The following is a 16,146-nucleotide window of genomic DNA, read 5'->3' as shown; positions in this document are numbered from 1 at the left end:
AATCGATATGAGGAAGTTTGATGGCAAGGATCCCGCAACATGGATATTACAGATGGAGCAATTTTTCGATCTCAATAATGTGAAAAACACACAAAAGGTACGTATTGCAAATTTATATTTGGAACCAAATCAGTTTGTATGGTATCAATGGCTTTTATCTCGTAAACAAATTATCACTTGGGCAATTTTTACGGAAGAATTGACAGCACATTATGAGGATACAAAAAGAAACACTTTTTTAGCCAATTGATAAGTCTCAAACAAAAGGGTTCAATAATGGAGCACATTGAGGAGTTCCAAAAATTGAACATAAAGGTAAAAAATATTCGAAAGGAGCATAGGATTGATGTGTTCATAGGGACTTTAAAGGATAATATCCAACATGATGTTCACCTTTGGGAACCTAATTCATTAGAGAAGGCATTCAGGTTAGCAAGAAAAATGGAAAGCAAAATTATGGCAACTAGGAAGCATACCACTCACAACTATAAAGATGGAAGTGTTGTTGCCCCTAGTCTTCCACAACCTATAAGGTTGACACCACAACAATTGGAAGAAAAAAGAGCAAAAGGGCTTTGTTATACAGTTGTGCTAGCAAATACACTAAAGGTCATAAGTGTGATGAGAAGAAATTATTCTACATAGATTGTGAAGAGGAAGAAGAAAAGGAGCAAGAAAGGTCAAAAGAAGAGGATATACTCTAGGAACAAAACCTAGATAAAGAAGAAATGAATCCGACCATATATTGTAATGCATTGGAGGGAATTACCACTCCTCAAACCATCAAGATAGAAGGACAAATCAAGAAGAAAAAGTTAATAGTGTTGTTTGATTCAGGAAGTACCCACAATTTTATTCATTGTAAGGTATCAAAAGAATTGAATTGCTTCTTATATCCAGCATTAGAGTGTCAAGTGATGATTGCAAATGGAGAAACAATAAATTTCTCTGGAAAGTGCCATAATATCAAGCTATCCATGGGAGAATATGTATTGACTAGCCCAATGCTTTCCATTCCAATGAGAGGTGTTGATGTTGTACTAGGAGTCCAATGGCTACAATCCTTAGGTACAATAGCTTTTAATTTTCAAGAACATTTCATGAAATTTTCTGTGGAAGGAAAGGAATTTGAATTAAGGGGTATTGTAGGGAAACCGGGAAAGATAATTAGCTCTAACTGTATGAAAAAGCTTCTAAAAAAGGAACAAAGAGGTGTAATTGCACAATTATGTTCGCTAGATGTTTCCAAATTGGAATCATCTATTTCTCCAGATCTCCAAAAAGTCTTGGATAGTCATTCCAAGGTATTTGAGATTACCAAAGGTCTCCCACCTATTCATGATCATGATCATGCTATTCATCTGATTCCAGGAAGTGTTCCTCCAAAAATTAAGCTGTATAGATATCCCTATGCCCAAAAGAGTGAAATTGAACGTATGGTTGTAGAAATGCTAGAGGTTGGTATAATTCAACTGAGTCAAAGTTCTTTCTCTGCTCCAGTAGTATTGGTGCACAAGAAGGATGGATCATGGCGCATGTGTTCGGATTATAGGGAGCTCAACAAGCTCACTATTAAAGATAAGTTTCCCATTCTTGTCATTGATGAATTACTAGATGAATTGCATGGATCAATTTACTTCACCAAGTTGGATCTTCGTTCAGGATATCATCAAATTAGAATGAAGACTGAAGACATTCCAAAAACAACATTTAGAACTCATGAGGGTCATTATGAATTTGTGGTCATGCCTTTTGGCCTCACCAATGCACCTTCAACATTTCAAGGTTTGATGAATTCAATTTTCAAACCATTCCTTAGAAAATTTGTGTTAGTATTTTTTGATGATATACTAATTTACAACAAGTCTTGGAAGGATCATGTTGAACATGTTGACATGGTGCTACAACTATTGGAGGAGAAACAATTATCTGCAAAAAGATCCAAATGTTTCTTTGGAGTACAAGAGGTGGAATATCTGGGTCATATTGTATCTCATGAAGGAGTTAAGGTAGACCCTAGCAAAATTAAATCCATTAAGGAATGGAAAATCCCCACATTCATAAAGCATCTGCGAGGATTTCTCGGGTTGACAGGGTATTATCGCAAGTTTGTTAAGAATTATGGGAGAATAACAATACCTCTAACAACATTATTGAAGAAAGATGCATTTTCATGGACTCCAGAAGCAACAAAGGCCTTAATACATCTTAAAGAGGCAATGTGCCAAGCACCGGTCTTAGCTACACCGGACTTCACAAAAACCTTTATTGTGGAATATGATGATTCAAGAAATGGAATTGGTGCTTTTTAATGCAAGATGAAAGACCCATTGCTTTTGAAATTCGTCCAATCAAGGGAAAGTTTTTACACAAAGCTATTTATGAGAAGGAAATGTTGGCAATGCAACATGCACTTAAGAAATGGTAACCCTACCTAATGGGAAGACACTTCAAGGTAAAAACGGATCATGATAGCCTTAAATACATTTTAGAACAAAGATTATCCTCTGAAGAGCAACAAAAGGGGTCACAAAGATGTTGGGTTATGACTTTGAAATCATCTACAAAAAAGGGAAGCAAAATGTGGTGGCAGATGCACTCTCAAGAAAGGATGAGGATGTGGAAGCATTGTTGTGCGCCATTTCTATTATCCAACCAGATTGGATAAATGAAGCAAGGGAGGAATGGAAGAATGACGAAGAAGTGTGGGCACTTATTCGAAAGCTACAACAAGATTATAGTACATCTAATACAATTAGCTGGAAAAATGATTCATTATGGTACAAAGATTGCTTATACCTCTGTAAGAATTCCTAGCTAAAAAAAAAGATTCTTATGGAATTGTACACTTCTCCCTTAGGAGGGCACTCAGGATTTTTAAAAACTTACCACAGGGTTAAGAGGGAATTTTTTTGGGATGGCCTTAAATCAGATACTCAAAAATTTGTGGCAGAATGTTTGGTTTTCCAACAAAATAAATTTGAAACAATTAAGACACCGGGTCTATTACAACCTTTATCCATTCCAAGCCAATGTTGGGAGGAGGTTTCAATGGATTTTATCACAGGTTTACCCAAGTATGAGGGAAAGAGTGTCATCATGGTGGTACTTGACAGACTTACCAAGTATGAAAACTTTTGTGCATTATCACATCCATTTAAAGCCAATATAGTTTCTACTGCATTTATGGAAACAATTCAAAAGCTACATGGAAACCCAAAGATTATTGTAAGTGACAGAGATCCCATTTTCACTGGAAATTTTTGGACATAATTATTTTCTTGTCTTCGTACTCAGTTAGCTCATAGCTCATCTTATCATCCTCAATCTGAAGGGAAAACTGAGATAGTAAACAAATGTTTCGAAGGATATCTTCGTTGCTTTGTATCTGATAAACAGATACAATGGGTCAAATGGTTGCCTCTGGCTGAATGATGGTATAACACTTCCTTCCATAAAGCAAAAAAAATGACCCCATTTATGGCACTTTATGGGTATTAGCCACCATCCATCACATCATATTTAAGAGAAAATTCTAAGGTTCAAGCAATGGAACATCACATCGAACATCAACAACAAGTCCTCCAACTCTTAAAGGATAACCTCGTGTTGGCATAGAATAGAATGAAACAACAGGCAGATCAACATCGCAGTGAAAGAAGTTTTGATGTAGGTGATTGGGTATTCCTACGGCTACAACCATATAAGAAAATGTCCCTCAAGCAAGATAAGAAGGATAATAAATTATCACCAAAGTATTATTGTCCGTACAAGTTGTTGCAAAATATTGGACTATGGCATACAAATTGGAGCTTCCTGCAACTTCTTGATTGCACCCAGTTTTCCATGTTTCATGTTTAGAGAAGGTTATAGGTGACAAGCTCCTAGTTCAAACAATATTTCCAAAACTTGACGAGGAAGGAAAAATTATATTGGAACCGGAAGCAGTCACAGAAACAAGAACTCGACAACTACGAAATCGATCAATTTTGGAGTATCTTATCAAGTGGAAGAACTTATCCATTGAAGATTCCATATGGGAGGATGTGAATTTTATATAGAAGCATCCAGAACTACTCAAGCATTGAGGACAACACTTTTTTGAAGGAGAGGGGCATGTTGGGTCCCTATAATACTAGTGATTACCCCATTAGTATTGTAGTTGTACCCCTTATTAATATTGTTGTGCCCTATTGTCCCCATATTGTTATTACCGTGCCCCATAGAATCCCTCTATTATTATTTTTGTGGCTTTATATTATTATTGTTAGGTCGGCTGGGTTATATTGTGACTCCTTAGACTCCTATATATAGAAAGGAGGTTTTGTCATTTGAATCATCCAAGAATTGTTCATTTATGAATGTAAAGGAGGTTGCCCCCTTGAAGAGGCTGAATTTTAAGGTGTTGATCTATCTTTTCTATCTTTTTCTTGAGCTGGTTTCATAATAGTTAACAACTAAATTAGAATATGAGGCCTTAACTGTAGCCAATGGGGATGTATATAATAAATGGTGGTATCAATCATTTTGGAAATGGAAAGCTCCTTTAAATATTAGGGTTTTATTGTGTTAATATTTTGTGAATGGTGATCACTATGTTATGTTACATCATTGCAGGTATCATCTATGATTTATTGTGCCACAAACACACATGGAATGATTTATGATATTAGCATATTGTTTTGTACAATATTTCAATGATTTGTTTTTCACTTTTTATATATTTTAATTTCAATTTCTTAACATTTTAGGCAGAGTACCCTATGTCAGAGACACCTACATCCCATATGGCATTGCATAGAATTTGGGGGTTTCTTCCACATTTCCCTCAGATGTATTTCCCAGAGTGTAAAAAAATCAAGCAAGGTATTTCTTAGTACATGGAATGACCCATATCCTAAATCAAACTTAATAATGAAATGATGTGATAATTCATGGTCAATGGATCCATCCATGTTAAACATGATAAACAAGAATTTGTGAATATGCACACAAACTTGTGTAAGCCAAGATTAGACATTACTACCTTGAGAACTTAAGCTATTCCACCATTAAGAAGAAAAAGAAGATCATCATTCCAAATATTAATATTTTTGAAATACATTACCTTTGTCTAGATTAAGTCAAGAATCTCTAAAAAGATTATGCATCTTGTTTAGGAAGTTTGTGAAAATTTTGAATTTGTTTAAGAGGTATGAGGAAGGATTCTAGAGAATCTATTGCAGTTCCCAACCTGATACCAACATGGAAATCATCTTACTCTTCATGACACGTTTAATCAAGGTTAATTTTACGGGCGAATAATAGCCCAAAGGCGAAATTTAAGGCTTTTTATATTTTAATGGGGCGAATTTTTAAATAAAATAATAATTTTTTTTTTATATAATTAGCCCATATTTTATTTAAAAATTAATTTATTTTTTTATTTTAGCCCAGGGCGGATAAACTAACCGAATCGAATTTGATAAAAATCGCCCCATTTTGATATTTGCGGAATCGTATTTGATCAAAATCGCCCCATTTTGATATTTGCTCCTGGTTTGGGAGAGCAAAATCGCCATTTTTGATTTACAGTTTGGGTTTTCTGGTTTGGGAGTGGTTTGTGAGGGTCGATTTGGTCCTGGGAGTGGTTTGTGAGGGTCGATTTGGTCCTGGGATGTTAGATTTGTTTTGAAATGGAGGGCGGAGCTTAATTTGTTTTCAAATGGAGGGCGGCTCCCTGTTTTGACGGATTCAGCCCGCTGTTTTGGTGTAACGGATTCAGCCCGCTGTTTTGGTGTATATGGCTCCAGCGGCTCTGTTTCTGTGGATGTCGAAATGATTCCTTGGGGTGGGCAGGTAAATGCACTGTGCAGGTTTTTCATTGAGATAAAAATGCCCTGCTAATTGGATCTCAGTTTGCATTCACCTTTCATATTCGGTTCTGTAGAGATTATGTACAGGCATTGAGGAAAATTGCGAGACATTGTGCTGGGTGTCCTAAATTTTGTCTGTGAATGCCTTTTATGGGTTTGGCTTTGTTGTGTGTCAGACCAGCATTGCCACTTGGGGGTTTCTTTTAACTTTTGAACAGTTTTGCCTGCAAATGTGTCTTGGCTTACATTATTGTAATGGTGTGACTTTGAATGCAGGAGCATGTTGTGCAGACTAGCCATGGGCCAATCTCTATTTTTGTATGCGGAGACCAGGAGAAGCCTGCCCTTGTTACTTATTCGGATGTTGCCTTGAACTGTGAGTTTCATCTCTGTATCTTATTGACATGATTCTTAGCGTCTTGCAGATTGATTACGTCAGTCATTTCACGCAAAGGCAATGTTTGCGCAATTTGCATGATGGTTGTGCTTTGCTGGTAGCCCTGTATAAGTTATTGAGCCCACTGTGGGCATTTGTCATGGTAGCTTCTATTCTATTATTTGAGATAATCTGAAGCAATGATGAAATTTCCATATGTTCTGTTGCATTCGAAAAAATGACTCTGTAAACAGGGATCATCATTTGTATATTGGTGATCAACTTACGATCTCGATACATTTCCATGCCCACCATCTCTATGCCGATTTCAGGTTTGATTAATTCCTCAAATTTCCTATCATGGTGGACATGGAGTGAATCTTAGACTATATTGTATTTGTTCAATCAGCATGCTCAAAATCACTTTGTAGTTTGCCCTGATAGCATCCTGGTGTAGCAAACTCTTGATGACACCTCATTTTCGCAAGTGTCTCTTGCATTTTTTTCCATTTATGAAATCATTTGCTTTTATTGATTACCGCCCTCTTGGTGTTTCCTTTTCTCTTCAACGATACTGTTAATGCATTCAGACATGCAATGTGCATTCTGGGCTAATGAGTGAAATTATTGAACTTACTTCTTTAAAGCAGTATTTCACACCAACAAGTTTTACTAATCTGGCAAGCAATGAGTGGAAATATGTTGATGGGCTGATGCCATTTCTGTGGTTATTGTAACATCTTCTTTTTCTTCCACAGCAATACATTACATTGATGGAATAAGAATTTTGAAGTTTTGTAAATTAATGAAATCAATTGATTGACAGAACCTTGTGATTAACCGTGTAATTTGTATACTAAATTATTTGTCGTTACTAACTGGTCCGGCATCTATTTGTTTCTTGAACAGACATGTCATGCTTTCAAGGGTTGTTCTTCTTCCCTGAGGCTGCTTCGTTATTCTTTCACAATTTCTGTATCTATCATATTGATGCACCTGGACATTAGCCTCATGATAGATATTAGCCTCATGCTGATCGTGTTTTTGCAGGTGATGATGAATTTGCTTTACTTTTATGGCATGTGTGGAATTGTCAAAGAAAGTTTACTTCAACGGTATTTTAGCCAGGTAATTTAAATAATCCACTGCTTTCGTTTCTTTTTTCATGGGGTTTCCAACCCTGTTTTCATTCTGATTATTCTGTTTACACTGTTGGAACCATTGTGGGTATGGCAGGAAGTGCGCTGCAATATACAAGGCTTGGAGTCTGATATTGTGCAGGCTTGCAGAAGGGTAAGCATCCTTTGCACTGAAATATGTACTTTATGGAATTGGGGTTCAAGGTATCTGACTGTGTGGATTTCATCTTATTTACCCTTTGTTGTGGAATACTCTCTAAATTCCGATGGTTGTGTACACAGCCGCTGGATGAGAGGCAGAGCAGTAATGTTATGCGCTTTATGCAAGTGATGAGTCGGTAAGTTTCAAATTTGTGAAATAATTTCTTATGTTTTGAGAAGCAGTTTTAGGTTTGAAATTGTTGATCGAATTCCCATTGGAGATTTCTCCATATTCTACCAACTTCCTGTAGAAGAGGCTTGAGAATTTTCTGTCAATTCATTGATGGTTTGCCTTCAGTGAATGCTAGGTGTCCCTGTGAATAACGTGTGTTTTGTTTTTTCATTTTTCTTCTTGCCTTAGAAGAAAATCATCTACTTTTTCATATTGAAAATAAAAAAATATACATTACATATATTTCACCTGAAGTTTATAAAAAAACAACATCATATAAGCTGTCCATTGGTCTGAATAAAACTAGTAAAAGATATGTCTCCAAGGTAGCACCTTCCATCAAAAAGTTGATACCATGAGCTCCCTGGCCCATCACACCTGTTTTTTGATAGACAATCTGCAACTTGGTTCTAATCCCTCGTCGCATGCTGGCAGGAGCAAGACTGAAAGTGAGTCTTGAGGCCCGTATCAATCCAGCATTCCAGTGTTTCAATGAGATAATACGCCATAATCAAAGAGAAGATCCACAAGGAGAGGCGGTTAAGAAATCATGGCTTCAACTAGACACAATGTTGTGAAAAGTTAAAGACTTGTGGAGGGTAAGAAGACAAATTGCACTGTTGCTAAAGAATTAGTAAAGCTTTTGGCGCACAATGAAGATGTGCAGTACATTATAAGTTTTACTATTGCAGATCATATTGGTCCTCAAATTAGAAGTTTGATTAGTTCTTGTAAGATTTGGACTAGGATTCTCTAACAGAACAAGGATTCTCTATTCTAGGAAATGACTGTATGCATTTTAAATGATTGGTTGTGTATATCACTGTTTATACGATACGTATTAAGGATGTGCAAGATCAATTTGGAGCAGTTGATGATAGAATTGATCCTAAAGTTCGTAGTGCCACTGTTCCAATGGTTGAAAAAAATGTTTCAGCCATTTGTGACCAGTGTGAATGCCACTGATAAAGTGGCTAACTTTTTGGTGGAATGTTACTGCAGAAAGAACATTGCTGGAACAGATTCACTTAAAAGAGTGTATACCGAGCACTTACACTGAAATCACTAAGAAGAAAGGGAAGAAGTCTGCATAGAAAAGTTTAAAGGAAACTTCACAAAAAACCCTTGAAAAATGATGTTGTATCAAGCAGGGCCATTATTGCAGAGATTGTGTCAAGGCCCATTACCATAGTAAATATATATTATTTAGAACTATGTTGTAATTTTTGTCAGGGTTCATGTTTAGGTTCAACTATCACTGGCTACCCTATTCTGGAAGAGCTTTTGCTCTCCTGAAGACATCTTGATCTAACTCTTCATTCTTTGTTTTCACCTCCATAAAAAATCTCTAGTGGATTCATAAATTTTCCTTTTATTGTGACAGACTATTTTATGTGGTATTGTTGGCATACCTCCTTCAAATGGTGTTATTCCTGAATCTCCAATGCACATGAAAGGCTTAGCTACCCTCAAACATCAGGTACTAATATATTGGAATTATCAATTGCAGCTTCTCAGGGAAAAGACACAATTCAAACATTTTATAGACGAGTAACTTACAATTACTTTTGTTACAGTTGGTGCTTAGCAAGTTAGTGACAACAATCTGGAAAAGTATGCAGAAAAATTCAACCTTAGGGCAATTATACAGAAACATGCAAGAAGCCTGCGATCAAGGTCTCCAAGAATGTCACCAAGACCAGTTTCTACAAAATATCTTCAAGTATTCTTCAATGTGTTCAATAGGTAGCCCAAAGGATCTTCACAAATCTTCAACAATGATTTCAATCAAGGAGGTCTGCAACGGTTCTCCAAAGAATGTCTTCAGTTAGGCTACCCCTAGAAGTCTCCAAGGTATGCTTTAAGCCTGCTCCAATCTCAAAGAACTGTTCTTCGACCCTTCTCTAAGACTTGTTCTTCTATTTTGTTCTAAAGTGTCACAAAGGCAGCTCAATACAAATTATCCAAAGGTCTGTCAATGGCCACAGATCCATCCAACTGGTGTCACCAAGTTGTTCTAACTGATGTCATAGGTCTGAAATAATTGCCACAGGTCTATACTAGTTCGAGTTGCTAGGAGGCTACAAAATCTAATTTTTCTGGAGCAGAATGTATCTTTATGCAAGGTCGAGCAATCCTTCACATAAATGATGCCAAACCACTGTTACAAAATTTTGACCTCCAAACAGGTCCAAAGGATGTGCTACTTCATGTCTTAGATGCTACTACAAGTCTGCAATGAAATCACTGTAGGTCTCCAATAAGATCTCCACAGAACCACAAGAGTGAACCCACTGTAGGTTTGCAACAAATATGGCTCAGGTTCGAGCCTCCACAAGGGACTGTTCACAGGTTTGTGATATAGTCCAAGCTCCACAACAACTAATCCGAGCTTCTTCGGGTGACTGCCCACAGGTTTGATCTCTCCTCGAGTGACTGTTCACTAGTCCGAGCCTTTCACAGGGTCTGTCCACAATTCCAAACCCTCCACAGGTGATTGATTACAGTTCCGAGCTCCTACAGAACTGTAACTCAGGGTCTTCTTAAATCAGTAATCCAATCTTCTAACAGGTGTCTAGACAGAGATATATCAAAAAAATCCAAAGTCTGCAACAAAACGCTCACAGGTCCGAGGTCTGTTCCAAGTCTGATCCTACACAGATTTATTACAGGATTGTGTTGGAGGTCTGAGCTTTACTAGCCACAAGTCCGAGATTTTATGCCTAAACAGAATTATCCTTTTTTCCTCCTCGGCCTAAACAACAGTCTCCTTGTTCTCCTCCGCCTTCTGTCTTCTTCTGTACTTCGTATGCCTGAATTCTTGCCTGAATTGTTGATCAAAATGAATTGTTAAGACTTGTATTTATAGTGATTTCGTCTAGACATGAAGGGACACGTCTCATGGTTTATACGCCGGCTTACACAGGTAGTTATAGGTTGGCTAGGGTGACTAATATATTATATTATTTTAAAAATTCAATTTCTCCCAATCTAGAAGGAGTTAGAGGGTGTGTAATAGCTCGTTGGAAAGGGCTTGACCTCCTCTACACTCCTATGCCAATTCCACCCTTAGATAAGGTCATTTGATCATCAATAAAATAATATTTGTGAAACTGTCATCATTATTTCATGTCCCAACCATTTATGCAGGCACTTAAGGAATTGAAAGAGACCACAATTCAGTTGGCCGCAAGTACTGGGAATATGGATGCCTAGTTGATGAATCAATTTTTAATGTTGACAAGGACGTGGATGGCCTGCTTCCTGTTGAGGTGAAAGAACAACAATTGAGTAATTTGTTGCAATCTCTGATGGCGGTTGGCTGCCTTGCAGTAATGCCCATGATTAGAAAGATCCCAACTTCTGTGCTTTGGGGTTACTTTGCCTTCATAAACTTGTGTTATTGGTCTGTTTTCCCATCGGGAAAATCAATAATGCAAGGTCAAATCAGTTGTGAATGATTGATGGCATAATGAAAAGGCGAACCTTTACTCAAAAAAATAATAATAGATCATTTTTTATAAATGTAGCTTTAGAATGATCTTGCTTTGAAGTAGAGACTAAAATCAAGGAAATGATAGGAAGCCTACAATGCTGGATTAGTGCTTAGTTCAAATAAGCATGACAACGAGAGGCCTTTTGAACATGATTGTGAGGTTATTGTTGATTCAAATATTTTTTCAGCAGAAAAATAAAGCATGGAGTGAACATTTAGTGCACAAATATCCCCTGTTTTAATGGATGACTAAAACCAGGAGGCCTTACAACCATATATGTAAAGTCAAGTCAATGGTTCTACATGGTTCAATCATTTAATATACTCAAAACTTTAGCCCAAAAATTAATACAATATAAGTCTGCTCTAGAATACAACAGAAGCAAAATAGATCACATATATGCCCTTCCCACACTCATTTCTTCTGCTAATTTTGGAAACTGACTACCATTTCAGTTCTGGGCATTTTTGTGGTATTGATGTTTGGCCCAACGGATACCAGCCGAAGTCCCTTCCTTCACCATTTTGGCCCCAGCAGACGCCGCACATTTCATCTTCTTGTTAGTTGTTATAATCTGCTAATCTGGTCAAGACCACAGACTTGTTTTTCTGTGCTGTGTCCTGGTCGTTGTATGAATAATCCCACTGCTTAGGCCCATGTAAGCCCAAATGAATTTCTACGCTCATTGGAAGCCATTAATGCAATCAAATACTGTTCACACAGCGCTTCAATATTTCTAAAATAGTTAAATTGATGTTCACTAGAAGTGTAACAGAGGAACTGAAACTATGAACAGGTTGGACAATCATTGTTGATTCAAATATAACAAAAGATATAATTAATGTTTCTAGAGTAGAAGATACATTTGAGTGGAATTGTCCTTAGCTCAATTGTAATCGCAGCGCTATGTCTTTATTTAAATTCAGTGACTGCAAAAAAATATAATGGGTGTGGATGGTTTCTAAGGTTGAAAAGGAGATGTCAATATGGTGTAATAGATGGTTATCATCAAGGGGGATAAGTTAGTGCTGGTGAAATCCCTACTTGAAGCCATCCCTGTGAGCAAATGCAGACCCCAATGGTTTATCATCCTCCACCTGCCTTGGTAATGGTCTTATTTTTGAGTTTGGGTGTTTCATTTTATCTAATTTTCCTCTCCCTTTATTTATTTGTCTTGTCATGTCCCAACCATTTATGCATGCACTTAAGGAATTGAAAGAGAGTACTTTGAGACATTTGAGAAGGAAAGGGCCACTGAACTAGGTTTCTTTGGTTTTTAGTGCATTTGTTTGCATTCTATATTTGTAGAGATTACATCTCAAATTAAACTTTGAGTTGGGCTCATGCTCTAGCCATCAAAGCATTTGAATGCTGGGGGTTTTACACCCCTTTAAAGTTTTGCAGCGATCTTTTGATTAGATCTTCAATGTAAGACTTCACGGAAGTCAAAAACTGGCAGGCAGAAAAAGTCCTGCATGCTGTACTGACAATGAGATGTCTAGGGTAGTTTAAAATAACTTCTTGTTTCTTTTGAATAAATCTTCTTGTAATACTAGAGAGGCCACTCAGTTTTGGTGATATTCTCAGTGCTTTGTTTAGTTATGTGAATTCGTTAGATGCAAAACAAGTATTGGTTAATTTCATGAAAACCAATCTGCAGAATTGGAAATGTAAGCATATGTGCATGAATGTAGTAGAGAAAGGGGTACTGTTCTAATTGAAGTGGGAGTGAAAGAGACCTTTTGAAAATGTTATTGTTTCAAGCAGTTGGAACGGTATCAGTAGGAATCAATATGTAGAAATTAAACAGAATAAATGGGAATCAAGGCGAATCAAGCATTGTATTGCATATCAAATCTAATAAATTACCAATGATTCTACAGCTCTGGTTAAGTACTCAATAGTGCTTCCAAGGTTGCAGAACTTCAATCTACAGTCATAGATATTGAATGGGTGTTTGCAGTTATATTGTTCCTCTGCCAAGAACTCTGCTCTTTTGGACCTCAATTCCCCTCAAATAAAAAAGTTCTGTTTAATTGGAACTTATTTACATCCTAACATGCAGGTCGATTGCCCACGAGGCTTTGGATTGACGGTGAATGGGTGCGATGTTAAGGCACTCCTTGCGATAGGTCATCGGTTCAAATCCCCCGTGGGTACTTAGGTTAGTCTAAACTAGAAAAAAAACATGCAGGTCGATTTCTCCAAGAGAATGTACCTGGGCAACAAATGATATCCAAGTTGAAATCTTAACAATGGAATTAACTAATTATTTTCAATCGATTTCCTTCATTGTTGCTAGTTGATTTTTCCTGGGATTATCGACATCTCATTTATTGGGTTCACCTCACCCTGATTTGAACTTCTTTCATTTGAATCAACTTCATCTCTGGTTAGAACATTTTTTGATTGATTTCATTTTCCAACAAATGTGGTATTTAAGTTACTTTCTTCTTGCAAGTCGATTTTACCGTTATTAGTACACTGCTAGTAGATTTGTTTGACATGATCATTTTCTTCAATTTCAGGGTCGACTAGCTTAATGATAGTGTCCTTTTGCTTCAGCTCATGTTCATTCATCAGTTCTCAATTGATTCTCTCTGTGTTCAAAATGGATTCAAGTAGCTTAGGAATTACATCGATTTCCATGTTCATTCATCAGTTCTCAACTGATTCTCTCTGTGTTCAATGGATTCAAGTAGCTTGGAAATCACATCAATTTCCTTTTATATTGTATTAAAATGTACAGGAATGTCATAGTGGAATTGCTTTCCACAACAATACTTCTTTGTAACTATGGACTTTATCTCAACTCAACTGGATTTCATTTCTAACAAGAGATTTCCTTAATAAATTCCTCTTGACAAATTTTTCTGTTATAAAACTTTGCAAAAGCATACCCTTGGTATAGCTCACTACACAAGAAAATTCATATTTGAAGCATAATTCTTATACTTGCAACTTTCATTTCTCTGTATAGACTTTCTAGAAAATAAATTGCGTGTAAAGAGTCTATATTCCACTCTTGGATTCATTTTGTTCGAGAGTTATGTGAAGGACTAACGAACCTAGTAGTCACAGGACGAAACAAACCCTGAGGCATTAAAAATTTGTACATGGGTCCACATTTGCTCCCGTTATGGTCCTTACAGAGAGTGCATTGAAGGTAGGTATGTTGCAGTTGGTAGAATATGACGAATGTGCTCCCTTCATGTTCTCTAAGACGACAACTTACAATTATTTGACAATTTCCTCATCCAAATGATTTTGAATGAGTAATTTCATCTAAATTTAACTGATTTTCAAACTGGGATTTAGTCTTCTTAATTTAACAGATTTTCAAACTGAGATTTAGTCAGTGTTATTGAGGAGTGAAATAGAAACTGATTTTCTCTTGCAGAGAATAACAAGGATTGGTGTGAGCTTATACTCTGCCTTATAGACCTTCAAATACAAATAAGCTCCTGTATCCCTATTTCAATCACATAATTTAAATGAATATAATGTCATTTTATTAGAAAAATGCAATGAGTATGAAATAGATCATTAGAATGGCCACTGTAGCCCAGGCTGGTGAGAACTTGAGTATTTTATATCTGACTAAACACATGCACATGAAAAGAAACATCACCTGACACAGACATGAACAGGATAGAATCTAGATATTAGAATTTTGGGGAAAAACAATTGCGCCTTAATAGAGAGCTTCTTATCCTACACCACACATTTCACTCTTTCAAGGTGGAGTTACAAACTGAACATGCAATGACTGAGCTGCATGGTCACCAAAGTTGTAACACACCCAAAAAAACAATGCTTCATATCGGCTTCTCAATTATGTGTGTTTAGCATTAGTGATATAGTCTCTTCTGAACTTTTATTTCAAGTAGAAATTTGATTAAATTTCAGAAGTGCAAGAAATCACAGAAAACCCTCCGGCAGTAAATTGATAGGAGAAATGAGAAATCTTCAAAAAAACCTGGAAGCTGTCCTGTTCATATTGTCCTGGACTTTTCAGCCAAGTTAATATATCTGTAAAGAATACTATTTTATCCTAAGAAAAGATTGACACTTTGTTTATCACCAGATGAAAATAAATTAGAAGCAAAACATTAGGTTGGTGACAAATCCAAAACAAGTTGCAAGACTGTAACCCAATCTGCAAAACATCAAAAAACTGATTGTCCCAGAGTGGGATGCACTATGGGAAGCTGTGCTGTCCCATCTTTTACTAGTGTCAGCTTCATAGCACCTGCTTCCATTTCCAGCAGCTCTGTCTTTAAGAGAGCATCGGCCTCTATCTTGATAGTGTTGTCATCAAGAGATTTGTAGCTGATTTCCATTTTTAATCTTTATGGCAGCTGTTTATAGTCCTGTAGGACTGAAAGTATGGATGTTGCAAAGCTTCATTAGCTGTTATTCTTTTATTTCCATCCACTTGTAACATTTGTTTCAGCAAATCCACACCTTCTAGACACCCAACATTTTTAACAAATCTTGTGAGGGATGGGAAAGGCTTTCCCGGATTTGGAAATATGATATCCAACTGCTCCTTTACAGATTTCCCACGAAATAGCGGCTCACCGATGAACAATTCTGCCGACATGTTATTTGTTGCTTTTTTCTAGACTAGCTCTCACAAAGCATTTGAGTTGTTCCTGTTCCTGGTTGGTTTTTTTATAATTTTATAGACAAGTTCCATGTCGTGGAAATGTGAAAAAAGATAGTGATATTGCCACCATGTGGCTCTTATCATATATGGTTTTATACTTCTTCAAAAAATTCTCTAAGAGTTCACAATGCTAAAATTCACTAGGACTTTACAAAGTTTTATTATTTAGTGAAAGACTTGCCAAGTTCTTACAAGATTTTATAATTGAGTAAAATATTCGCCATGCCTGGTGAG

The 16,146-nt window shown here is 36.7% G+C and overlaps 1 protein-coding gene across 4 annotated transcripts; it reads left to right on the top strand.

Moving 5' to 3' along the window:
* Positions 1 to 5,492: 5,492 nt before the first annotated feature.
* On the top strand, positions 5,493 to 10,925 carry LOC149156128 (protein NDL1-like). Of its 4 annotated transcripts, none has more exons than XM_089441654.1 (7): positions 5,493 to 5,838; positions 6,132 to 6,231; positions 7,282 to 7,359; positions 7,468 to 7,524; positions 7,653 to 7,708; positions 9,128 to 9,223; positions 9,321 to 10,925. In XM_089441654.1, exons 3-6 carry the CDS (start codon positions 7,285 to 7,287, stop codon positions 9,195 to 9,197), a joined length of 258 nt encoding a protein of 85 aa, XP_089297780.1. In that variant the 5' UTR covers positions 5,493 to 5,838; positions 6,132 to 6,231; positions 7,282 to 7,284; the 3' UTR covers positions 9,198 to 9,223; positions 9,321 to 10,925. The 4 variants fall into 4 exon arrangements, with proteins under 4 accessions (XP_089297780.1, XP_089297777.1, XP_089297779.1 ...); XM_089441651.1 differs by having other exon boundaries at positions 7,141 to 7,359; XM_089441653.1 differs by lacking the exons at positions 9,128 to 9,223; positions 9,321 to 10,925 and adding an exon at positions 8,179 to 8,645 and having other exon boundaries at positions 7,141 to 7,359.
* The last annotated feature ends 5,221 nt before the right edge of the window (positions 10,926 to 16,146 follow it).

This window comes from Pinus tabuliformis, chromosome 9 (assembly GCF_031772625.1).
Source record: "Pinus tabuliformis cultivar Carrire ecotype Pingquan chromosome 9, CPIR1, whole genome shotgun sequence".
Lineage (NCBI taxonomy): Eukaryota > Viridiplantae > Streptophyta > Pinopsida > Pinales > Pinaceae > Pinus > Pinus tabuliformis.
This window is presented reverse-complemented; position numbering and strand designations above follow the sequence as displayed.